This window comes from Macaca thibetana, chromosome 4 (genome assembly GCF_024542745.1).
Source record: "Macaca thibetana thibetana isolate TM-01 chromosome 4, ASM2454274v1, whole genome shotgun sequence".
Lineage (NCBI taxonomy): Eukaryota > Metazoa > Chordata > Mammalia > Primates > Cercopithecidae > Macaca > Macaca thibetana.
This window is the reverse complement of record NC_065581.1, coordinates 112928637-112954941: the sequence shown is the minus strand read 5'-3', so window position 1 is coordinate 112954941 and position 26305 is coordinate 112928637. Positions and strand designations below refer to the sequence as shown.

The window sequence follows — 26305 nt, the reverse complement described above, 5'->3', positions numbered from 1 at the left end:
ATTTGAGGTGACTTTAACTTATTGATAACTCTCAGAAGTCCCTGAATTTTTAACAATGGTATGAATTATTTAGATGGTTTGGGGATGGGAGAAAAAACAAAAACACTTCTGATTTGGAGTGAAATAAAGGGAATTATCCATCTTTAACAACACGTGGGATTTGCAACAGTGTGGACATGTCTGAATGTGACAATCTGACTAGGAATGAAGTCCCATTTTGTGTGGAGTGTTGGTGCCTCATAGGCTCTGAAAGCTCACCTGAGACATCACCCTTCAGGTCAAAGCTTGGGTACCCTGGCGGGATGCAAGCTATTCACAGTAAAATAGACTCAAAACTCAGGTTCAGTAACGTCACTGTCATAAATTGTTTTCTACCGAAGTTAATAATGTATCTAGTGCCTTTCTCAAGTAGGGACAGTTACCATGTGGTTACTGAAAATTACTATCTCGTAATGCATTCGTTATCATACTTAGGATCTAAGGGTGTCTAGCATTTGACCTCGTTTTCAAGGGTCCTTCTTTTTATCATCTAATGCACTTTGCTATGCATGTGTAACATCTCTTTTTTTTATTTTTTTTGGAGACAGAGTCTCCCTCTGTTGCCCAGGCTGGAGCGCATGATCTCAGCTTGCTGCAACTTCCACCTCCCAGGTTCAAGCGATTCTCCTGCCTCAGCCTCCTGAGTAGCTGGGACTACAGGCACACACCACCACACCTGGCTAATGTTTTGTATTTTTAGTAGAGATGAAATTTCACCGTGTTAGCCACAATGGTCTCGATCTCCTGCCCTCATGATCTGCCCGCCTTGGCCTCCCAAAGTGCTGGGATTACAGGCGTGAGCCACCGCGCCCAGCGTAACATCTCTTTTTTAAATTATGGTTTTATTTGGAGACGAGGGTCTCTCTATGTTGTCCAGGCTGGCCTCAAACTTGTGGGCTCAAGCAGTCCTCCTGCCTCAGTCTCCCAAGTGCTGGGACTACAGCACGCATCACAGTGCCCAGCTCGGTAACATTCCTGAAAGAGTGGACAGAAATTTGTGCCTGTGTGCTATAGAGTCTTCATGTTTAAAGAGACTCAGTTTGGCTCCAACTAAAGATATCTTGGATTAGACAATTCACAAAGGATTATAATAATTTTTTCAATAATTTTGGGTAGTTTGTAGAACCCTAAACTCTATAGAACTTCAGAGTTCTGGTTCCTAAACAAGAGGCACAATTGACCAAAGTTTATTGCTTTGAAATTGAGGTATTAAGAAGGCTTTTTTATGTTCCCTGTTTAGTTTGCCATGTCACGAAACTGTATATGTCAACAGTTTCTAGGTTTAAGATTCACTGGGTTACCATATAGTCCACAATAATATGTGATTCCTGCTTTCCTCCCCCAACTTTTCTTCCTGTTATTAGTCAAATCTAAGTCCTATGTACATACTCAATGATATTTAGTTAAAATACTCTGACATTTGGCTGGGCGCAGTGGCTCATGCCTGTAATCCCAGCACTTTGGGAGGCTGAGGCGGGAGGATCATCTGAGATCAGGAGTTGGAGACCAGCCTGGCCAACGTGGTGAAATCCCATCTCTACTAGAAAACTACAAAAATTAGCTGGGCATGGTGGCAGGCGCCTGTAATCCCAGCTACTCAGGAGGCTGAGGCAGAAGAATCGCTTGAACCCAAAAGGCGGATGTTGCAGTGAGCCAAGATCACGCCATTGGACCACAGCCTGGGGGACAAGAGTGAAAATCCATCTCAAAAAAAAAAAGAAATACTCTGACATTTTTGCTGTTGGGCTTTGTGGAGACACACTACCCCCTTCTCCATTCCCTACCCCCTGCTTTTGTCTTTAGGTTTCATTTAAAATTCCCATCTTTCATATTTTGGTAAGAGAAGACTTTAAGTGGAAATGTAATCTGAGTATTCTGTTTAATAAACCGACTCAGCATGGGCATTTTGAAGCCAACAATCCCATCTGTAGTGTAAGTATTAAACTACAGTGGTATTATTTCAGGAGGAAGCTTATGCAGTTGAAGGACAGCCTTGCTGGGAGCCGAGAACAGCCAGGTGAAATCAATTTAGCACAACTCAAGGCTTCTGGATTGCGTGTCTTGAACTCAGTCCCTTCAGGGTTCAGGGTCTTAAGTCAGTGGTGTGGCCAGAGTCACTCACTGGCCTGGAAGCAGGATGGAATGATGTCAGACCGAGTGCGGAGCTGAGATTGCTTTGTAGCATGCAGGTCTGTACCAGACGTTTTCCAGACCTGTTCCAGACCTGGAATACCCTTTAAGTCATTTTATAGTTGTGTGTAGTAACAGGAGCTTCAAAACATGGCACCTATCTTTATGTTGAGAGCCTTAAACAGAAAAACCCTGGAAATAGTTGGTGGCAAGAGCTGTCTTCGGGCCACGATGCTCCCATTCCTGAGCTGTGTGACCTGGGGCAGGACAACCCCACCCCACCAGAATTGCTTTGAGTCCCAGTGTCATTATTATAAAATGGAAAATAGCAGTTGCCTACGCTGGTTTTAAGATAAATGAGATATCTGTATATATAACATTGTTGTATATTACAATGTTGAAACATTTAGGTTCCTAATGGTCATTGTTTCTACTGGCTTAAAATATTTTTACCTAGATTCTCAGGATTAAAAATATGACCAAGAGCAGGCCGGACCCGGTGGTTCACGCCTGTAATCCTAGCACTTTGGGAGGCAGAGGTGGGCGGATCACTTGAGGTCAGGAGTCTGAGACTGGCCTGGCCAACATGGCAAAACCACGTCTCTACTGAAAATACAAAAATTAGCCAGGCGTGGTGGCACACGCCTTTAATCCCAGCTATGTGGGAGGCTGAGGCAGGAGGAGGATCACTTGAACCTGGGAGGTGGAGGTTGCAGTGAACCGAGACTGCACCACTGCACTTCAGTCTGGGTGACAGAGTGAGACTCCATCTCAAAAAAAAAAAAGTATTATATGACCAAGGGCATGCCTACATGCCTGCTGATTTTGTGAGGTTTTTTTGTTTTTGTTTTTTGTTTTTCTCGCTCTGTCACCCAGGCTGGAGTGCTGTGGCTCGATCTCTGCTCACTGCAGCCTCCACCTCCCACATCCACCTCCAGGTTCAAGTGATTCTCCTGCTTCAGCCTCCCGAGTAGCTGGGACTACAGGCACGCGCCCCCATGCCTGGCTAATTTTTTTGTATTTTTAGTAGAGACGGGGTTTCACTATGTTGGCCAGGCTGGTCTTGAACTCCTCATCTCGTGATCTGCCCGCCTTGGCCTCCCAAAGTGCTGGGATTACAAACATGAGCCACCTTGCCCGGCCATGCCTGCTGATTTTGAAACTGATGCCATTGATTGCATAGGGCATCCTGTGGGGAGGATTGCAAATGACCATTGTAGTAATATTTTTAAGGAAAAAACAATTACCCAAATGCACGTGTTATATGTGTCTTGTTTGCTCGCTGGGCTCTGGGAGCACTGGCCTTCGCACCAAAGGGCCTCCCTTCTCTGCACCCCCTTTATCCTTTTCTCACACAGCCCTTGCCTGTGGAAATGAGGTCTCAACTTTACCATTACTTCCTCAGAGAAGTCCTGGACACCCCCAGCCTCAGTTAGGGCTGGTTTGTTTTTTGTTTTTTGTTTTTTTTTTTTTTAACAAAAAGGGCTCTGTTTATTATTATTTGCTCTATGTATGCCTCCTTCATGACAGTTTCCACAACTGCAGTTTAGTAATTATTTGTTTAAAAGTCTGCCTTCTGACTTGTTCAGTCAATTATGTTTAACCTGCATCTAATCGCAAGGAAACATTATTTATTATTTTGAAGTAAAAAGGGGGTTTTTAAGTCTGCCTTCCATAGTAATTTGTAAGCTCAAAGCTTTGGGAAACACATCTGATTTATTCATGTTTGTATCTGAAATAGGTCTGGAAAGGTGAGTGTGTGTCTGGTGTTCCAATGAAGGAATTAATGAGTGGATGAATGGCTCGTGGGAACACTTTCCCAAATTCAAGGCCCTACCTGCTTGTAAGGTAGCTGGATCTTTCAGACAAATATAAGACTTAACTCTTCATTGTTTCTGAACTTCCTTTTCTCTGTATTTCTTCTTTCACTGCTTTATATTCTGGAAGTTAATGCCTTGTTTCTTGACTTGGTCGTGAGGACCAAAATTAAGTTTCTATGGCTTTGTCTTTCCCATAGCTCCTACAGAAGAATGGTCAGCTGTCCACCATCAATGGCGTAGCTGAGCAAGACGAGCTCAGCCTCCAGGAGGGTGACCTGAATGGCCAGGAAGGAGCCCGGAACGGTCAAGGAGCCCTAAACGGCCAGGAGGAAGAAGAAGTCATTGTCACCGATGGTAAGCCGCCCCTCCAGAACTGGAAGGCACACAGCACTTGCAACAAACTTTGAACTCAGCAGAAAATACTCTGTCATACTGCCTGGTGGTGGATTGACGTTAATAGCAGAAACAATCAATTGGTTACAAAAGGAAGTACTTATCTGACCATTTGGATACCCCCTATACTTAGACCTTGAAGTTATGTTTCCTTTTTCTTATCTGGAACTTGATGCTTTTTAAATTATTGTTGCTGTGTCCCAGCTCCTTGTCTGGAGTTATATGTGAGTTCTTGTTGGAAGCATAAGTCACGGTTGCTTTAACAGTATCTCTCCCTCTAGAGAGGAGCCTGCTATACTTCCTCAACTTTTTCTGATGGGCGCATTGCAAGGCACATACCCCTCTTTGCTTAAACTATGATGTGCTGCATGTTTTATAGCTCTTGAGCCTAGAGATCCTCGAGGCATGGTTAGTGAAGAGTGATCATTTGGACACAGTATTGGGATTTGATTTTTACCCATATAGGGGGTGGGGAACCACATCTTAAGGTCAGAATTGAGCGCATATGGACCAGTAAGTCTCTTGTGAAAAGTGAAAGGCTGCATGTTGAAGAAGGACCTTTGTCTACTCTGAGTTCATTGTTTCATTTAATCATAAATAAAGGGATAACCAGTAACCACTATCAAAGATATGTAAAATGATGATTCGGCATATGGTAAATTGATTCATGTAATATGAATAAGAGAGACAAATGAAGGGAAAAATCCTTTCACAGGAGATTCAACGTCGCCTCACTTAGATGAGATTCTTCAAACATGTGGAACCTGTTTTTCTTCTTGTTTGATGCCCCCACAGAGCTGCTTCAAGCAGGGAGCTGCTTTTGAAGTTGGTGGGAATACTTATCTGTATATAGCACCACAGGCACAATATAAAGTTAGAAATATACACAGTCTCACAGGCGGAGTATTTGCATGACCTAGTGTGAGAGTTTCAAATAATTTTCACCCAAGTGATTGGAATGGACCCAACTCAAATTCCCAAGTCCAAAGCTTTGTCCTTCCCGTGTTAACTTTTGAATCAAGTCAAGCACCAGCAACATGTGAGCTTACTATGGCCAAGTCCATAAGGTTAAGACAAGGCAACTTGGTGACTACCAAATGAATTGTGCGAGGGATGAGAGCTGCAGGGTTCAGGTGGAGCTGTCACTTGAGATCAGAGGGGAGATTGGGGGAGGCTGGATTTAGATGTGTCTAAACAAGGAATGCCAGCAAAAGTGAGGAGAATAATAACAGCCAGCACTTGATGTGCTTTTATTATAGAGCCCAGAGAGGTGCCTTTTGTGTGTTACCACCTTTAATAGATACAGCAACTGTATGAAGTAGGTAATATTGTTCCCAAGAGGCAAATCCAGATCAGCAGATTCCAAAACCACTTAACTGCTGCGCGCTGACTGTGCAGGGCAGGTTCGGAGGCTGGTGTGTTGGAACAGCCTGGCCCCAGCAAAGAGTTTTCATTGAAGGGTGTAGAATGAAAGCCCAGAAGGGAAAAGGGGCCAGATAACAGGGCCCTGAAAGCAGAGTGGAGTTTAGAAAGTATGTAGTGGACAACGTGTGATCACTGAACTCTGCCACCAAGGGGGTGCCAGAGGCTTCTTGTCTGACTTAGCTGATCTCTAGGATGGATAAGAGGAGGGAGGGATGGGGCAGGGACACGCGTTTTTTTTCATAGAATCCCAAATAGCCTGGAAATTCTTTTTTAATCTGCGGCATGTTTACTGGAGGTCTTAAGGTTATCTTCTGTTAGTCCAGTTGTGATTTCTTTTACATTTCAGCCACGTGGGTAAACACCGATTTTCACAGTGAGTGATTCAGTCTCTCCCCTGTGACTATTCCGTCGCCTCCCTGAGGTGACCCAGGCCTCTGACCATGGCCTCAGAGGTCTGAGCAAATATCAAATCCCCCATGCAGGAAGGGTGGTGATTTTTATTGTTTCTTTTTTGAGACGGAGTCTCACTCTGTCGCCCAGGCTGGAGAGCAGTGGCTCGAGCTCGGCTCACTGCAACGTCTGCCTCCCCGCACCCTCCCCCTACCCCCGGCTCAAGTGATTCTCCTGCCTCAGTCTCCTGAGTAGCTGGGACGTGCCACCACACCTGGCTAATTTTTGTATTTTTAGTAGAAACAGGGTTTCACCATGTTGGCCAATCTGGTTTTGAACTCCTGACCTCAAGGGATATGCCCGCCTCAGCCGTCCAAAGTGGTGGGATTACAGGCATGAGCCATCATGCCCCACTGTGGAAGAGTGGTAATTAATACACATTTTTTGTTTTAGCTGTTGTTTATTTATTTTGAGACAGGGTCTTGCTCTATCACCCAGGCTAGAGTGCAGTGGCATGATTTTGGCTCACTGCAACCTCCGCCTCCCGGGTTCAAGCGATTCTCCTGCCTTAGCCTCCCAAGTGGCTGAGATTACAGGCATGCACCACCACACCCGGCTAATGTTTGTATTTTTATTAGAGACAGGGTTTCACCATGTTGGCCAGGCTGGTCTTGAACTCCTGACCGAAGGTGATCCGCCTGCCTCAGCCTCCCAAAGTGTTGGGATTACAGGCGTGAGCCACCATGCCCGGCCACTCATGATTAGGTTTTATGGTTGCTTCCAGAAATCAGAATTCTACATGACAGTTTGCTGTAGTATAGACAAAGGCATAATTTGGCATGTGACACTGACCTGTAGGGTTTGGGACTCCTTTGTTTCTACCACTGTCCACTTAAATAAGAAGAGGGCTTACCCATTTTGGTCCCTGGGAGGATTGGCCCACAGTGGAATTTGGTCCTGCCGTAGATAAAATAGCAAGATCAACCAATGGGAGAAAATAATGAACAAGGACCATTCCTGCTGGAGGGTTTTTACTTTACAGTGGCAGACAATATTTAGACAAAGCCAGAGGTGACATTATTTTCCCCATCTTGACTCACTTGCTCTAAAACTGGAAATACTGGTAATTCAGAACCAACCCTCCTCCTATAATGAAAACAGAATTCTGCTTCTTTGTAAACTTTCTTAAATGTTAGAAAGAAGGAACTGCATACTAAATATTGTTTAAACTGTACAGCAGGGTCCGATATATGTAGGTTTTGGGAGGGGGCTTGATTATGTTGTTTGGCCTTCTATAAGAGCACACACAATGAGGCATGGACACAAACATTTATTTATAATGAAAATACACACAACTAATTACCTTAGTCTTGGTGAGTGGTCCCTTTCTTCTGAGCTTTGGGATTTTCAGTTTATACAAACTGCTTATATAGAAATGCAACTGGGCTTCCTCTCCCTAACTAAAAAGTGCTGTCATGCTGTGCTATTCCCAGCATTCCCAGAGAGCGCACAAGTGCCATTAGTTTTGGGAAAATCTGCTTCTGCTGAAAAGATGAAAAAAAGAAAGCTCCCTTTCCCCAACCCAAATTATCAATCGTTTTATAGTCTATGGCTTGTATGGTCTTGTCTTTGTTAAAAACCCAAACAAGAGGCTGGGTGCAGTGGCTCACGCCTGTAATCCCAGCACTTTGGGGGACCGAGGCGGGTGGGTCACCTCATGTCAGGAGATTGAGACCAGCCTGGCCAACATGGTGAAACCCTGTCTCTACCAAAAATACAAAAAGTCGGCTGGGCGTGGTGGCAGATGCCTGTAATCCCAGCTACTCCGGAGGCTGAGGCAGGAGAATCGCCTGAACCCAGGAGGCGGACGGAGGGTGCAGTGAGCTGAGATCATGCCATTGCACTCCAGCCTAGGCAACAAGAACAAAACAAGAGTTTTGTTTCAAAAAAAAAAACAAAACAAAAACCCAAACAAGAATGATTTTTAAAGCATTGTATCTTGGGCTGAGGCCAATTTTAGATTTAAAACTTTTGCAGGCTGGGTGTGGTGGCTCACGCCTGTAATCACAGCACTTTGGGAGGCCAAGGCAGGCAGATCGCTTAGGTCCAGGATTTTGAGATCAGCCAGAGCAACATGGTGAAACCCTGTCTCTTTTTTCTTTTTCTTTTTTTTTTTTTTTAACTTTTGGAAATAAGAACAACTTTGAAAATTTAAACGTGAAACTCAATCTTAGTATCTGTTAGGCAGAGGATTTTTTTCCCCCAAACAGTTGAGGAAAATCAATTACTCAAAAAACAACACCTTATTTATTTTAATAATAGCATATTTGATTTTGAAATAAAGTGTCTGCAAAACTCATTGCCATATACAAGGAATCCAGTGAGTATCTCAGGTCTTCACACATTTGAATTAATCACTTACAACGCAGTTATTTGTTTTCTTTTTGAGATTTGCCTCTCTGCAGAATACATACAGCAAGCATTTTAAAGCATGTGAAAACCACCTTTTCTCCAACCTTCACAGGTCACATTTGTTTCTGTGAGCAAACAAACAATGACAGTCTCTTCCTTAGCTTTAGGAATTTTTTTTTTTTTTTTTTTTAAGAGGGCCTTGCTCTGTTGCCCAGGTTGGAGTGCAGTAGTGCAATCATGGTTTAATGCAGCCTCAAACTTCTGGGCACATGTGATGCTTCTGCCTCAGCCTTCCCAGTAGCTAAGACTACAGGCATGTGCCACTGCACCAGACAGTTTTTTAAAATGCTTTTGTAGAAACAGGTTCTTGCCATGTTACCCAAGCTGGTCTCAAATTCTTGGCTTCAAGCTTCCTCCTATGTCAGCCTCCCAAAGTCTTGGGATTACAGACGTGAGCCACCACAGCCGGCCTTAAATAATTTTTGTTCACAGAGGCTTCACACCCTTTGCGTACCCAGAGTTGAGGATATTTACACCAGCAGCAACGGAGCAGGAAGCAGCTGGGTGCTCTGACCTTGGCATTTGCCACTCTGGGGCCAGCTGCTTTAAAACTGTCAGCCAGTGACCAGATGAACCAGGCCTTGTTACGCTAATCAGAGAATGGTGTAGAGGCGGCTCCTGGTGTGTGCACGTGGACCACCACTGTGACACCAGCTGTGATCACACCCCCCACCCCCCAGGGAAAAATAAAAAACAAAAAGCCTCAAAATGCTGTCGCTTAAAGCAGAAGCCTTGGAGAGGGTGTATTTCTTAACGTTTTACAGGATTCCACTTTTCTACATCTGAGTATTTTCCCCCAGATATAGTAACAAATACAACACTATAGAGAATTTCATTTTTCTAATGGTAATTAATGTCATGGTCTGCTTTTATTAAATTTGCCATTTGAACCCACCAGCTCCTGGTGTACAATTCCTCTGGGAAGCAGAAAGGCTGAAAGGTTACCGCCAGATAATCCCAGCCCTCCCTACAGATCTTGTTACCTTACAGAAAATCCATTCTGAGTTAAAAGTCGTTCTTCTTTGCTTTGAACATTTAATAACTTTATCTGTTAGTAGGCACCCTAAGAGCTGCTCTGAGCCTCTTCAAAGATGACCCCCCCACCCTATACCTGTTTCTCTGCAAGAGGCTGCTTTCTCTGCCCAAAAGGAATATTTTTATGATTTGATTCCTTTTCTATTTCAGTTTTCAAATTGTGACATCATTGGTATCTTGTTGGATGTGCTTGTCACCCACATTACAGCCCTCCACTCCTCCTTTCCTTTTCTCCACACCAGTTGTTAACATCTGGCATTTGACGTCTGTCTCTCACCCTCACTTGGTCTAAAATATAAGAATCAAGCCCAGGTGTGGTGCCTTACAACTGTAATCCCAGCACTTTGGGAGGCTGAGGAGGGCGGATCACTTGAGCCCAGGAGTTCGAGACCAGCCCGGGAAGCATAGTAAGACCCTTGTCTCTACGAACATTTAAAAAAAATTAGCTGGACGTGGTGGTGCACGCCTGTATTCCCAGCTACTTGGGAGACTAAGGTGGGAGGATCACTTGACTTGAGCCCAGGAGTTTGAGGCTGCAGTGAGCCGTGATTGCACCACTGTATCAGCCTGGGCAACAGATTGAGACCCTGTCTCAAAAAATAAAATAAAATATAAGAATCATAAGGACGGCCGGGCGTGGTGGCTCACGCCTCTAATCTCAGCACTTTGGGAGGCCAAAGTGGGTGGATCATGAGGTCAGGAGATCGAGACAATCCTGGCTAACACAGTGAAACCCCATCTCTACTAAAAATACAAAAAAATTAGTTGGGCATGGTGGCGGGCGCCTGTAGTCCCAACTACTCAGGAGGCTGAAGCAGGAGAATCGCTTGAACCTGGGAGGTAGAGGTTTCTGTGAGCTGAGATCGCACCACTGCACTCCTGCCTGGGCGACAAGAGGGAGACTCCGTCTCAAAAAAAAAAAAAAAAAAGAATCATGAGGGCAGAGATTTCTTGGGATGGGGATTCGGAGGGTGGTCCATGGCAGGAGATGGGATGAGGGGGGCTGTTTTGTTCAGTGCTGAATCCTCTGAGCCTGGACCAGTAGCTGGAACAGAGGAAGTGCTCAGCAAGTATTTGAATAAATGAAGACAGAGTTTTCAGATGGAGTTCATGGTATTACATTTATAATCATCTAGGTAAGGAGGATTCGTTGGCTTTAACTCTGTATCAATTCATTTCCTGCTTAAAGACTGCGACTTTGTACGTTTTATCCAAGGCGCTCTTTCCTTTGTTGCATCCCCACTTACAAAGCCAGACCCTTTTCAGGACTGCACCATGCTGGGTTCTCACAGGTGCTTGCTGTGGGTTAGCCAGGTATTGCCTGGAAACATGAAATCAGACCCTGACCTCCATGTGATTAAATGCGGATTCCTAGTAACACTATCAAACACAAGTGCCCAATAGACAAAGAGAGGGGTCCCCTCGCACATACTTTGGTAATTCAAATACAATATTATTCCATGACATTTTCTCAAGCTGTATCCTGTTTTGTAATGTTTTGAAGACTGGAGGGAACACACACAAAATAGGCCTTGAACTTAGGTAAAAGTACTATGCTATGCGATTTCTGGAAACTGGTTTTAATTCATTCTCCTGCTCTGCAGCAATTGTTTTTAGTGTGGCTGCACTGAAATTACTTATGTCATTGACAAATTTCTGGTACAGATATTTCACTGCCTTCATCCTTAAAGAAACACACTTATTTGTCCGTAATCAGCAGTCAAGATGTTTTTCTCTGAACTATATTCAAGTCTGACAGTGCAGTGAACTTTTCTTTTTCCTTCTGACTTAACAAAAGGAGTGAGGAAGAAGGACAGCACGACTTCTGTTCACCCTTTCTCCCCTTCATAAATCAACTAATTCTAGGGGGCTAGACACGGCTAGGACTGCTTTAATTACTATTTTTTGCGTGATCTTGGTTTGAGTACATTTCTTTATCTCATTGCAAGTCAGTTTTCATCTATGAAATGAGCATCCCCACTCGTCTCCGAAATTCTGTGGCTAATATCAATATTACTAGTTATCTGGGCACGAAAAATAAGATAGTGGATTAGTTAATGAAGATACCCAAGTGACCTTAGGCAGGCAGCAATCCACTTGGCAATTCCATTATGCCTTTTTATAAAAATACTTTTATGGCTTTTCTTTTTTTTTTTTTTTGAAAACAGAGTCTCCCTCTGTCACCCAGGCTGAATTACAGTGGTGCAATCTCAGAATCTCAGTTCACTGCAACCTCTGCCTCCTGGGTTCAAGCAATTCTCATGCCTCAGGCTCCTGAGTAATTGGAATTACAGGCACGCACCACCACGCCTGGCTAATTTTTGTATTTCAGTAGAGATGGGGTTTTGCCATGTTGGCTGTGGCTGGTCTCAAACTCCTAACCTCAAGTGATTCACCCACTTCAGCCTCCCAAGTGCTGGGATTACAGGCATGAGCCACCGCGCCTGGTCTCTAATCTGATCTTAAAAACCATTTTCTAGATTGAAGTTTTAATTTAATTAAAAAGTTCAAGAGGGAAATTTTATTCAAGAATATCTTGAAACATAATCCTCTTGGTGTCAAAGAATAAGATAAATACCTTCACAAATGTAGCCACCAAACGCTATCTTCTCATCCTCCTGTGTGTGTTCTGCTGAATGACTGGAGGTCAGTATTATGTAATAAGGATTAGTAATAGCCAGGGATGGGGGGAAGAAGTTGGTAAATGCTATAGCTGCTTGCCCTAAAGATTTTCAGTCAGCCTTGGAGATGTTACCTATAAATTTCTATTGTTCAGAGGCCACTCAAGTCCACTTTCAAATTGGGTCCATGTTCTGGCCCATTTGAGAAGGAGCCAGGCAAGTCAGCCTGTAGGCTTGCCCAAGTAGCAGTCTAAGAATTAGGCCCTTTTCTGCCGGGCACGGTGGCTCACACCTGTTAATCCCAGCACTTTGGGAGTCTGAGGCGGATGGCTCACAAGGTCAGGAGTTTGAGACCAGCCTGGGCAACATAGTGAAACCCCGTCTCTGCTAAAAATACAAAAATTAGCCCAGCATGGTGGCACGCAGCTGTAGTCCCAGCTATTCGGGAGGCTGAGGCAGGAGAATCACTGGAACCCGCTAAGTGAGGGTTGCAGTGAGCCGAGATCACACCATTGCACTCCAGCCTGGGCAACAGAGCAAGACTCTGTCTCAAAAAAAAAAAAAAAAAAAAAAAAAAAAAAGTCCGGGCGCGGTGGCTCAAGCCTGTAATCCCAGCACTTTGGGAGGCCGAGACGGGCGGATCACGAGGTCAGGAGATCGAGACCATCCTGGCTAACACGGTGAAACCCCGTCTCTACTAAAAAAAATACAAAAAACTAGCCGGGCGAGGTGGCAGGCGCCTGTAGTCCCAGCTACTCGGGAGGCTGAGGCAGGAGAATGGCGTAAACCCGGGAGGCGGAGCTTGCAGTGAGCCGAGATCCGGCCACTGCACTCCAGCCTGGGCGACAGAGCAAGACTCTGTCTCAAAAAAAAAAAAAAAAAAAAAGGATTTAGGCCCTTTTTCTTGAAGGGACTGAGGTGGTCCACAAGGAGTGGCTCTCTGTAATTAAGCCACTAATGGAAATATGCAATTATTTTAGCTATTGTCTTAGTCTGTTCAGGCTGCTATAACAAAATACCTTATTCCAGGTAATTTGTAAGCAACAGAAATTTATTTCTTACAGTTCTGGAGGCTGGGAAGTCCCAGATCAAGGCACCAGCAGAATCAGAGTCTTGTGAGGTCCCACTTTCTCTAGATGGTGCCACGTATGTTTCCTCATGTGGCAGAAGGGCAGAGGGAACAAACTCCCTTAAGCCTCTTATATGAAGGCACTAATCCCATTCATGAGTGCTCCACCCCAAGGCTGATCGCCTCCCAAAGGCCCCACCCTCTAATACCATCACCTTGGTGATTAGGTTTCAACATATGAAATTTTTTTGTGGGGAGGGACACAAACATTCAGACTGGAGTGGCTGTTTTATTTATGGAATGAAAATCTTTTAGGCATTTTCTCAAGGACTGATTCACCTTTTTTTTTTTTTTTTTTTTTTTTTTTGAGACGGAGTCTCACGCTGTTGCCCAGGCTGGAGTGCAGTGGCGCGATCTCGGCTCACTGCAAGCTCCGCCTCCCGGGTTCCCGCCATTCTCCTGCCTCAGCCTCCCGAGTAGCTGGGACTACAGGCGCCCGCCACCGCGCCCGGCTAATTTTTTTTTTTGTATTTTTAGTAGAGACGGGGTTTCACTGTGGTCTCGATCTCCTGACCTTGTGATCCGCCCGCCTCGGCCTCCCAAAGTGCTGGGATTACAGGCTTGAGCCACCGCGCCCGGCCTGATTCACCTTGAGAGTAAAACAGTTTCAGTGTCACCTAATTGATAGTAACTTTTATATGGTTAAGGCAATGCTACAGTCTAGAGCACAATGTCCCTATATTATAGTGTATTGGTCCATTCTCACACTGCTGTGAAGAACTGCCCAAGACTGGGTAGTTTATAAAGGAAAGAGGTTTAATTGACTCACAGTTCTGCAGGGCAGGGGAGGCCTCAGGAAACTTAACAATAATGGTGGGAGGGGAAGCAAACACATCCTTCTTCACATGGCAGCAGGAAGAAGTGGAGAGCAAAAGGGGGAAGAACTCCTTATAAAACCATCAGATCTCATGAGAACTCACTCGCTGTCAAGAGAAAAGCATGAGGGTAACTTTTGATTAAATTTCCTCCTGCTGAGTTCCTCCCATTAAACATGGGGATTCTGGGATTATGAGAACTGCAGGTCAAGGTGAGATCTGGGTGGGGACACAGACAAACCGTATCATAGAGAAAAGGATGCTTTGATAACGTCTGAAGATATATTCTCTGGGCTTAAAATTCAACAACTGTTTAGCCTGTCAATCAAGATTTATTCCTGCATATCATGCTTTGAATTGTTTTCAAATTGCTCTGTAGTTCAAGTGTCAGTACAGCCTGATATCAGGTAGTTTTCCCCCGACCTCTACTGTTAACCAGTGCATGCATTAGTCATTCAGGTGAAAAGTGCTATGTGCTAGATTTAATTAATTGAATTGGTTGCTTTCATGTGTCTTAACATGGACATGCAATATTTAGACCAACCACAAGCACAAGGTCATTATCCTCCTGTATTAATTTGCTAAGGTTGTCATGATAAAATGCTCGACCGGTGGTTCAAACAACAGAAATTTATTTTCTCACAGTTCTGGAGGCTGGAGGTCTGCGATCTTGGTGTTGCAGGTTTGGTTCCTCCTGAGGCCTCTCTTTTGCTTGCAGACGGCCACCTTCTCACTGTATCCTCACATGGTCTTTCCTCTGTGCATGTGCACATTCCTGGTCTCTTGGTGTGTCCAAGTTTCCTCTTATAAGGACGTCTATTCCTTTTTTTTGAGACATAGTCTCACTCTGTCACCCAGGCTGTAGTGTAGTGGCATGATCTCAGCTCACTGCAACCTCCACCTCCTGGTTTCACGTGATTCTCCTGCCTCTGCCTCCCGAGTAGCTGGAATTACAGGCGTGCACCACCACACCTGGCTAATTTTTGTATTTTTAGTAGAGATGGGATTCTACTCTTCACCGTGTTGGCCAGGATGGTCTCGAACTCCTGACCTCAAGTGATCAGCCCGCCTCGGCCTCTCAAAGTGCTGGGATTACAGGCGTGAGCCACCGCGCCCGGCCAGGACTCTTGCTCTTATGAGGGCCAGGCTAATGGCCTCATTTTAACTTAATCACTCCATGAAAGACCCTGTCTCCAAATGCAGTGACTTTCTGAAGTACTGGGAGTTAGGACTTCAAATGTGAATTTGAGGGGGACACAGTTCAGCTCATAACACCACCTCCATGATTGACCCACTTTGAAAGTCAGATTTGGGACCAGAGAAGTGTTAGTAGAAGGGAGCTTTGAGGCTCTCTGAACCAGGAGCCTACCCCTGTGCAGGAGGCTCTTCTGCTTAACCACTTGAAGGTTTGCAGAGTTTTCTCCATAAAAGGAAGCCATTTATTCCCCTGGAGCTAAAATATGCCTCCCTCCAACTGCTCTTCTCTGTTCCCAGGGCTGCCTTCTGGAACTACACAGAATAAACTCACCTCCTTTTTCCACATGGCAGCCCTCTAAGTATTTGAAAACATTTATCATGTCTTTCCTTTAATCTTTTCTTCTCTAGGCAAAACATCTCCTGAGAAAATAACCTGTCTCACATTAAAAGAAAAACGCCAGGGCTTATATATATTTCAGATAGGAATGTGCTCGATGGAAGCTTGCCAAACATCACTGGGTTTCAATTGCAGTATCCCCAGTTTTAAGAACGGTTTCTTTCTCAGACTCTTTAAAACATGAGAACAACTTAGTTTGCTTTAAGCCAAATATTATGTACTGAAAGAATTGACTGGAGGACATGAGTCATTGATACTGAAGTATGTGACTGCTGGTATAAGGGAGTCCCTTACCTCAAGGATGTTGCAAAATGAGCTAAAGTCAAAGTGAAGAAAGCACCAATATATGTTGACATGGATTTCTAACCCTGGAGTGATCAGTCACCCTTCTGTTACTTCACTCCACAAGATAATTAGCATACACCCTTACACAATGCGGTAGCTAGAGATTCGAGCAAGAGAATTCCTGCTTTCCAGATAACTGTTAGCTGTAAATCAAGTGGCAGATTCATAGTGTCCAACCAAATAGTCAGGGAGCAGAGCCAGGGTCTGCTCCCAAGCAGCCTCCTGCCGAGCTCTGAGCTGCAAGCCCTGTGGCCTCACTGTGTAAGCTTAGCATTATGGACTGAAGGTTTGTGTCCCCCCAGACGTACATGTCGAAATCCTAACTCTAAGATGATGTGGTATTTGGAGGGAGAGCCTTTGCGAGGTACTTAGGTTATGAGGGTGGGGCCCTCATGAATGGGATTAGTGTCCTTATAAAAGGGGCCACTTCCCTTTCACCATGTGAGGTTACAGGGAGTAGTCTGCAGTCCAGAAGAATCTGGGATTACCAGATCCCAACCACACTGGCCTCCTGATCTCTGACTTTCAGCCTGCAGGACTGTGGGAAATAAAAGTGTTCGTTGTTTATAAGCCACTTGGTTTATATGGTGCTTTTACAGCAGCCCAAATGGACTAGGACAGTGAACAAAAAGTGTGATGTCTTCCTCATGCTTGTCAAAATCTTGGTCCTAAATATTCCCCTAATCAAGTCCATTTCTGTTGAGTATGTTGAAATACCTTCAGATTCTGTGTCAGTGTCACCTTGATAGATGTCTGGCCATTGGACTCTGAGGCTGTTTCGAGTCTTCATCCCTTATGTAGCTCATGGACTCCTTTTGGTCTTCAGTCTTCTGAATATCTTGTAATGAGGACTCTCCACGTGAATCTGTTTCCATTCAATGTGCTGGGTTCTTTAAGCTCTTTTAATCTAGAAACTCATGCACTTGGCTGGACGCAGTGACTCATGCCTCTAATTCCAGTGCTTTGGGAGGCCAAGGTGGGAGGATCACTTGAGCCCAGGAGTTTGAGACTAGCCTGGGCAACACAGCAAGACCCCATCTCTATAAAAAAATAAAAATAAAAAAAATTATCTAGGTGTGATGGTGCACGGCTGTAGTTCCAGCTATCCAGACGCTCAGGCAGGAGAATCGCTTGAGTCCAGGAGGTTGAGGTTGCAATGAGTCTCACCATTTACGCTCCAGCCTCGGTGACAGAGTGAGACCCTGTCTCTAAGAAAAGAAAAGAAAAACTCATGTACCTCATTTCTGGGAAATTTTTTTCTCCCATTTCCCTCTTTGTTCTCTTTCTGGGATTACAATCGGTGCTTCCTATCTGTGGGCTCCTCATTCATGGATTCTACCAACCCTCGATCAAAAATACAGGTTGATACTATATCACTTATTGTTTAGGGAAAAAAATAAAAATAAAATGAAAAGTAAAAAAAAAAAAAAATTTAGAGAAACCAGATTGAGTATCCCTAGTCTGAAAATCGAAAATCCCAAATGCTCCAAAAATCCGAAACATTTTAAGTGCCACCATGAAACTTAAAGGAATGCTCTTGGCAGCATTTTGGATTTTCAGATTGAGGATGCTCAGCCAGTGTGTATAATGCAAATATTCCAAAATCTGAAAAAATCCAAAATCCCAAACACTTTTGGTCCCAAGCAGGGGATACTCAACCTGTATCTGGGGGGAAAAATCCACAAAATTCCAAAAGGCAGAATTTGAATTTGCCAGTCTCCCAGTACTATGTTGAATCCACCTGAATGAAGTGATGTGTAGGTGTTGCATCAGGCTCATTAATTCCAGCCAACAAGGTGCTGCTTTTATTACAATGCACTCCTGAGAAATTCATGATAAAGAGACCTTCTTGCTTTTTACAGAATGTGTAAGATTGTTTTTAGCCACCCTCCCCATGAACCAATTTTCACCCCATTGAGGGCAATATCACCCTCATTTGAGAATACATGATTTAAGGTAAGCATAATAGCCAATATTCTTCTTCTAGAATATACTCAGAAGTGTCAGTGTTTACCTTTATTTGCACCTCAGAATAACACGACTACAGGTGTAATTTTTATTCTCCCATCAGTTGAAGCCCAGAGGTTTAAATACTTCACACCTGGTCCTATAGCTAGCAGAAGGCCCAGAACTAGAAACTTTTCAGACCTTGAATCGTCTTTTAACCATACCAGAGACAGGGGTGTACAGAATTTTAAGATGAATAGAAGATACGGACCACACAGCACTAAGGAAAGAATCTGATTCCTATTCCTATGTACCTGAACAAATTTGGTAGTAGGGCAAGTTTTTTTCTTATTTTGTTATTTTTATTATTGACTAATTGATTAATTTTGAAATAGGGTCTCACTCTGTCGCTCAGGCTGGTCTTAAACTCCTGGCCTCAAGCGATCCTCCTGCCTTGGCCTCTCAAATAGCTGGGACCACAGGTGCACACCACCATACTCAGTTATTTCATTATATTAAAGAATCACACTTTGATTTTCATCTGCTTTAGATTTGCTAACTGAGCTGTTTCAGTGATTGGAGAGTTTACGTTCATGATTTAGATCATCTGAATTTTTGATAGAAAACCAAAGGTATTGCCCTTTTTCACCCTTCTGAGTTCAGGGCTTCCTGGGCAGTGCTGGGCCAGCATGTAGAGTCCATGACTCTGTGGCTAATGTGTTTGACTTCCAGTCATAAAAGTAGCAAGGCTTTATTGTGGATTTGTAAAATATAAAAAAAATGGGGACAGAAATTGTCCCGAATTCCACCATGGTTTCTTTGTTACTTTTCTTTCTGAGCTCTTTTATCATTGGCCTTAAATGTACAGGTATATATGCATTTTATTTCTTTATTTATTTTATTATTTGTTTAGACAGGGTCTTCTTGCTCTGTCACCCAGGCTGGAGTGCAGTGGCGTGATCTCGGCTCATTGCATTCTCCGCCTCCTGGGTTCAAGAGATTCTCCCGTCTCAGCCTTCTGAGTAGCTGGGATCACAGGTGCCTGCCACCACACCTGGCCAATTTTTATATTTTTAGTAGAGACGGGAGTTCCCTATGTTGGCCAGGCTGGTCTTGAACTCCTGACCTCAGGTGATCGACCTGCCTTGGCCTCCCAAAGTGCTGGGATTCCAGGCATGAGCCACCACACCCCACCGTATATGCATTTAAAAAAGCAAAATTGGGTTTATATTGAATAGATAGTTTATTTTCTGCTTTTTTCCTGAACAAAGAGGTTTATAGATCAATATAGGCATTTTTCAGGCCAGGTATGGTGGCTCACGCTTGTACTCCAAAAACTTTGGGAGTTCAAGGTAGGAAGATTGAGGCCAGGAGTTCAAGACCAGCCTGGACAATGTAGCGAGACCCAATTTTTCTTTTAAAAAAATTAAAAATCTATATATATAGGCATTTTTCTCATAATTAACTGCTTCAAACATGTTGTTTTTGCCATAAATTCTTCTGAAAAGATAAGTATACTGTTTCCTTACTGTTACAACACTTACTCTAAATGTTTTTTTTTTTTTTTTTTTTTTTTTTTTTTTTTTTTTTTTTGAGACGGAGTCTCGCTGTGTCTCCCAGGCTGGAGTGCAGTGGCGTGATCTCGGCTCACTGCAAGCTCCGCCTCCCAGGTTCACGCCATTCTCCCGCCTCAGCCTCCCAAGTAGCTGAGACTACAGGCGCCCGCCACCACGCCCGGCTAGTTTTTTGTATTTTTAGTAGAGACGGGGTTTCACCATGTTAGCCAGGATAGTTTCGATCTCCTGACCTCGTGATCCACCCGCCTCGGCCTCCCAAAGTGCTGGGATTATAGGCTTGAGCCACCGCGCCCAGCCTAAATGTTATGCATTCTAAGCTGTAAACATACTCACCCATAAATCTATACCTTTTCATTTGGTCTATTTCATAGAATTGCCTAGGTAAAGAAATAAATATATGTGGACTCAATAAGGAGAGAGATAATATTTATTCTACATCACTTTTATTATTTGAGTTTTTAATGTTTATTTTCCCCTTGCTTTTTAAAGTGATTTTAAAATTCTCCTTTAGTGTTTCTGTTGTATCATAACAATTCCTTTGAGGAACTATTCTTCAGAGTATTTATCTTGGATTTGGAATAGCAATAACCATGTCTATACAAATATGTCCAGTTCAACTGGACCATAAAACTCAATTAGCTGATATTTATCTATGTGCATAGCATGCAGCAAAGACCTGAAAATACGCTGAGTCCAGGAGAGACTGCCCATCCTGTAGATAACCTGACAGTGTCATTCAGATTCAGGGTGTGTATAGATGGATAGACACAGACAGATATCTATTTATCTGTCTACCTATCCATCTATCTACACCTATCTAGATATAGATAGATATCTAGATAGATAGATATATCTCTTCTTTTACAGTTATCCAATTTGGAGCTGTATTTCACTCAACTTTAAATTATCTTGGAGCATTTCAAAGGAATAACAGGAAGTGAGGGCGATCTGGCTGCAACATTTGTCACCCCACTGATCGCCATGGTTGACTCGGCTGATCTGGCTGGCTAGGCGGGTGTCCCCTTCCTCCCTCACTGCTCCACGTGTGTCCCTTCCGAAGCTGCACACTTGGTCGAAGAGGACGACCATCCCCGATAGAGGAGGACCGGTCTTCGGTCAAGGGTATACAGGTAGCTGCGCTCCCCTGCTAGAACCTCCAAACATGCGCTAAAGGTCCATTTAAAGGAATAACAATGGCATCAATTCTCCCTTCTATTTCATCTGTCCTTTTCCAGCAAGAAGAAAAGAGACCCTACTGGTTTTTGGCTTCCTTACCCCCCAGGGTGATGCCAGGTTAAAGAGAAAATGAGAGGAGAGGAGGCCAGGGAGGGAGGGTTGAATTTGGTGTGCAAGTCCTTTCTTCCATTCCGTGACACTCATACTTGGGTTAAATACCTAAGCATCCTTCGAGGAAGTTGGAGAGCCTAATATTGGTTTTAATTCTGGGTATAGTGGTCCCAGTCCCCTCCCTTTCAGGAAAAAAGAGGAAAGTAGCCTGCTTTATTGCAGCCATCTGTCTGCTGGTCCCGCCTCCAGACTGCCCACTCTGAGGCCTCTCCTATTCTCTTCCTGTGTCACTGCTTTGATTTTTGTTTTTGTTTTTTATAGAGATGGGGTCTTGCTGTGTTGCCCAGGCTGGTCTCGAACTCCTGGCCTCAAGTGATCCTCCCATCTCGGCCTCCCGAAGTGCTGGGATTATAGGCATGAGCCACCTCACCCAGCCTGTGTCACTACTTTGTGCTGCCACACTGGACCGCTGCTTCCATGTTTTAATCCTCTCCACATGTGGCTTCTGCTGCCACTTTCCCCCTCATTGCCTCTAATCCCCGTCCATTCTCAGCATCCTTTTTCAGCTCCTCTTCCTCAGGGTTCCAGGCCATTCTTATTTCATGGACATCACTCCGTTCGGGTGATCCCACAGATTCACATTTATCTTGTGGGCACTGTAACTTTGGACTCCTCCCTCACCTTCGTCACTACTGCATCCATCTCTTTTGTTCCTTCAGTCTCTTCCTCCTGTCATCACAGCCCAGGTGCCTTTTCTAAATTGCAGTAAATTCAGTGCCACCATCCCCTGCCTCAAGCCTCCAATGGTTCCCTATAGTCTTCAGAACCAGCAGCACAAAGTTATTTTTTAAAGAAACAAGCCAGCTTTCGTGAGCTATAATTCACATACTGTGCAGTTGACCCCTTTAAAGTACACAGTTCAGTGGTTTTTGCTTTATTCACAGAGCTGTATAACCAACCCCACAGTCAGCTGTGGGACATGATCTTTTCTTGTCTTTTCTTTTCTTCTTTTCTTCTTTCGTTCTTTCTTTCTTTTTGGGGAGTCTTGCTCTGTTGCCCAGACTGGAGTGCAATGGCGCGATCTTGGCTCACTGCAGCCTCCACCTCCTGGGTTCCAGCGATTCTCATGCCTCAGCCTCCTGAGTAGCTGGAATTACAAGCGTGCGCCACCATGCCCGGCTAATTTTTTTCTATTTTTAGTAGAGATGGGGTTTCACTGTGTTAGCCAGGATGGTCTCGATCTCCTGATCCACCTGTCTCGGCCTCCCAAAGTGTTGGGATTATAGGCATGAGCCCAGCCGGGACATTTTCATTACCTCATAAAGAAACCCCATCCTGGTTAGCTGTCACTCCCTCTCCCGCCAAAACCCCCAGTCGTAGGTAACCGCTAACTACTTTATGTCTGTAGATTTGCCTCTTGTAGACATTTCAAGTAAATGAAATTAAGCAATGTGTGCTCTTTGGTGACTAGCTTCTTTCACTTAAAAGTTTTTTCAATGTTCATCTATGTTATAGTATGTTTCAGTACTTTATTTTTATTACTAACCCATTTCCATTAGATAAGCTAAATTTTATTTATCTCTGCATGAGTTGATATTTAGATAGCTTCCAATTTTTGTTACTAGGAATATTATACCGTAATGAACATTGATGGACAAGTTTTTGTGCAGATATATATTTTCATTGCTCTTGGGTATATGTCTAGGAGAATTGCTGGGTCATATAATAAATCTATGTTTAACATTTTGAGGAACTACCAGCCTATTTTCCAAAGCAGCTGTACCGTTTCCAATTTCTCCATTCCTTGTTATTGTGGTCTTGCTTGCCCCCTGCCACCTGCCCGTTTTGTAAACCAGGCAGATCAGCTTTATGTTGTTGTCTTTTTTTTTTTTTTTTTTTTTTGAGACAGTCTTACTTTGTCACCCAGGCTGGAATGCAGTGGTACGATATCATCTTACTGCAACTTCTGCCCCTCTGGGTTCAAGCAATTCTTGTGCCTCAGCCTCCTGAGTAGCTGAGACTACAGGCTCCTGCCACCACGCCCAGCTAATTTTTATATTTTTAGTAGAGACGGGGTTTCGCCATGTTGGCCAGGCTGGTCTCGAACTCCTGACCTCAGGTGATCCACCCACCTCGGCCTCCCAAAGTGCTAAGATTATAGGCGTGAACCACCACACCCAACCTGTTGTCTTTTTTCTTTTTTATTAAGGTCATCCTAGTGGGTGTGAGGTGGTTTTGATTTGCATTTTTCTAAGGGCTAATAACGTTGAACATATTTTCATGTGCTCATTGGTTGTTTGTGTATTTTGTTTAGAGAAATGGCTACTCAGATTCTTTGCTCACTTTTAATGGATAATTTGTTACAAAGTCCTTAACATGTCATTCAAAACCCTTTATAAATATTTTTAGTTTATCTCCAGTATTGTCTTCCCCCCACCCCCTAACCCCCGGACCTCCCCAAGTAAACTCCGAATCTCATAGCTGTAAGGAACCCACTCATGATTGCCCAAAGGTCCAGCTCTTGGTATCTCTGCCCATGCTTGTCTCTCCCTATGGATCACCTTCCATGTGCCCCAGGCAGGGAGTGTCCCCTCATCCCTTCAGAGACCCAAGGCTACCTCAGAGGTGAGCCAAACTGGAGCTGCCCACTCCCGCCACTAACTGGGCGTGTCCACTACCCCCTCCCGCCACTGGGCGTGTCCACCACCCACGACCGAGCTCCCCGAGGGCAGGGACAGTATCTAATGAGATCCCTGGGTATTTCACATAATAAATACAGAGCAACAACTTGGTAAATATTTGTTGAATTAACCATTCAGATTTGGAAAAACAGGCTTTCTGTCATCCACCTATGTATTACACAGCAAAACTATATAATTCTTACTATAATTATAATTCTTCTTATAATTCCTGTAATTCTCACTTTGGTTGGTGATGTCTTCCTCTAAAAATCCTGATTTAACAAAAACAGAGAATGGAAATGATAAAAGAAAGTCTCCTGCATTGGACAGTGACCTTAGGTGTCATCTTTACTCCTGCTTTTATCCTGATGGATGACTTTTCTTTGTAAATGCAGACACACAGAGGCTTGATTGGCAGCTGTGCCATGCACCCTGTCCTTGATCATTCTTAGAGGTAGAGATCAAAGGAGACCCATTGGCTGAGAGAGTCTACAACTTGCCACATGATCTATTGCTCTGCCTTGTGATTTTAATTGCCTCTTTAAGAATATCAAATCAGGCCAGACGCAGTGGCTCATGCCTGTAATCCCAGCACTTTGGGAGGCTGAGGCGGGTGGATCACCTGAGGTCAGGAGTTCGAGACCAGCCTGGCCAACACAGTGAAACCTCATCTCTACTAAAAATATAAAAATTAGCAGGGCGCGGTGGCGGGCGCCTGTAATCCCAGCTACTCAGGAGGCTGAGGCAGGAGAATTGCTTGAACCCAGGGGGCGGAAGTTGCAGTAAGATGATATCGTACCACTGCATTCCAGCCTGGGCGACAAGAGCAAGACACCATCTCAAAAAAAAGAAAAAAAAAAATATATCAAATCAGATGCGTTAGCGTCTTCATGAATGTCAAAAAAAGAAATGTTTCAGTGCCAAAACTGAACAGCAGTACGGTGACCTTTGGAAATGTTGTTTAGGGTATTAAATGTGTAACTAGTGACATTTTGTGTGTTTTTATTTTGCTTCCTACCCAGCTCAGTGAAATAGCTGCTGCTTGCCCTGTTGTTAGAATTTGGACTGATAGAAAGGAGAGGAGCTGGAGATTCATTCTGCTCTGCAAGGGCAGACTCGATTTCAGAAGTGGCACCAGATGATAGCCTGTGTTGTCCCCAACCACTGGTGCTGAGAAATGATGCAGAACCAAACCCTCAGATCCCAGATCGCCCACGGCTCCTGGGACATCTCTGGGGAAGGGACTTACTAATGTAGCCCCTGATACAACATCCCAAGATGTCTTTATCCATGATTTGCACAGCCAGGACACTCCGGGGCTGGGATTGGGAGGAGAGGAATGGCCAAGCTTCCCTGCCCCCTTGGCTCTGTGGACTCCAGAGGGATGTTCAGTACCAGCAGCATTTCACATACACCAGACTCATTATTACAATTGGAGCAATTTGTGAACTAGAGTTGAGACTTCTCTAGAGAAGATAAAAGGTTGGGAAGCTGCTCAGTGGCTCGGTCTGGGAGTCAGCTTCCAGGCAATATCTTACTGAGTCAGGACAAGGCCCATCACTCCCTGTTCCCGCCAGGCCGGGTATTTGCCAGGATGTGAAACGGAAGCCAGGTTTTTGGAGAGGCTGAAGCTGATTTTTTTAACAAGGTCCGGTTACCAGCAAGGAAGCGGCCTTCACGCTGCTCACTCTGGGCCTGAGTGTGGTGCATCGCGCCCCCTGGTGCCCAAAAGGCGCAACCACGTGCCATGCTAGCCAGCTCTCCTGGACTTCCATTTTTCCCTGATTCTCCTGTTCCTCGCCCACCCTCCTCTTTGCTGTGCCCACTGTGGTCCACGCCGAGGCTCCCCTCCTTCCTCCCTGCCCCAAGCAGTAATGAACAAGATCTTCATTCTCTGAAGAGAAGCGCAATAGTAAAACTTTCCTTTTTGTTTGCGTAGGGGAAGAGCTGGTGTTAATGGGGTCAGGCAGGCAAGGCATGAAATAAGGAAAGGATGAAAGAAGGGAACAAACCCAGGGGACCTAAAGGACCTACCCTAACAAAAAATTGGCGTACAAAAAAAGTGTATTAAAATTGTGAGACTACACCAACTCATTTGTCACTTATGTCTTTACAAAGAACAAACCTGAAGCTTCTATGAGAAAGAATTGAAGTGCTCTAGGGCTGCCTGAAATCTTCGGAACTTTTAACACAGGCTTTGAATTCCGAGGTGTGTGCTTGCATGTTAGAGATGTGATCGTGTCTAAAAATTGGAATATGGCGTAGTTTGATCTAAAAGATGAGCTAACTTCTGCCATTTAGAAAAAGACCTCATGCTCAAGTCTGCTTTTGAAAAGTTACCTTGGTCAAGTGTTGAAGATAGCACTTGTTAGAAGGAACAAGTTCACTTCTAACAGCCCTTCTCAAAGAATGAGTTCAGTAAACAGCACTACTGAGAGTTGCCAATCCTCAGATCAGTGCAACGTGTGTGTATGTGTAAGACACAGATGGTGAAAATATAAAATGCTACAGATGCCAAGAAGGGAGGTGTTTTGCACCACACCAATCTTTAAACAAACAGAAGGATGCAGAATGCAGTCTTTAAAATGGAGGGTAAATGATTTAA

General features: G+C 44.2%; 1 protein-coding gene across 1 annotated transcript in view; it reads left to right on the top strand.

Moving 5' to 3' along the window:
• The window catches only part of AKAP12 (A-kinase anchoring protein 12), a 123204-nt gene that overhangs the window by 62853 nt on the left and 34046 nt on the right, over window positions 1-26305 (top strand). The window contains exon 2 of the mRNA XM_050786224.1: window positions 4187-4343. Within this exon, the coding sequence (XP_050642181.1) occupies window positions 4187-4343 (157 nt within the window). The remainder of the gene's footprint in view (window positions 1-4186; window positions 4344-26305) is intronic.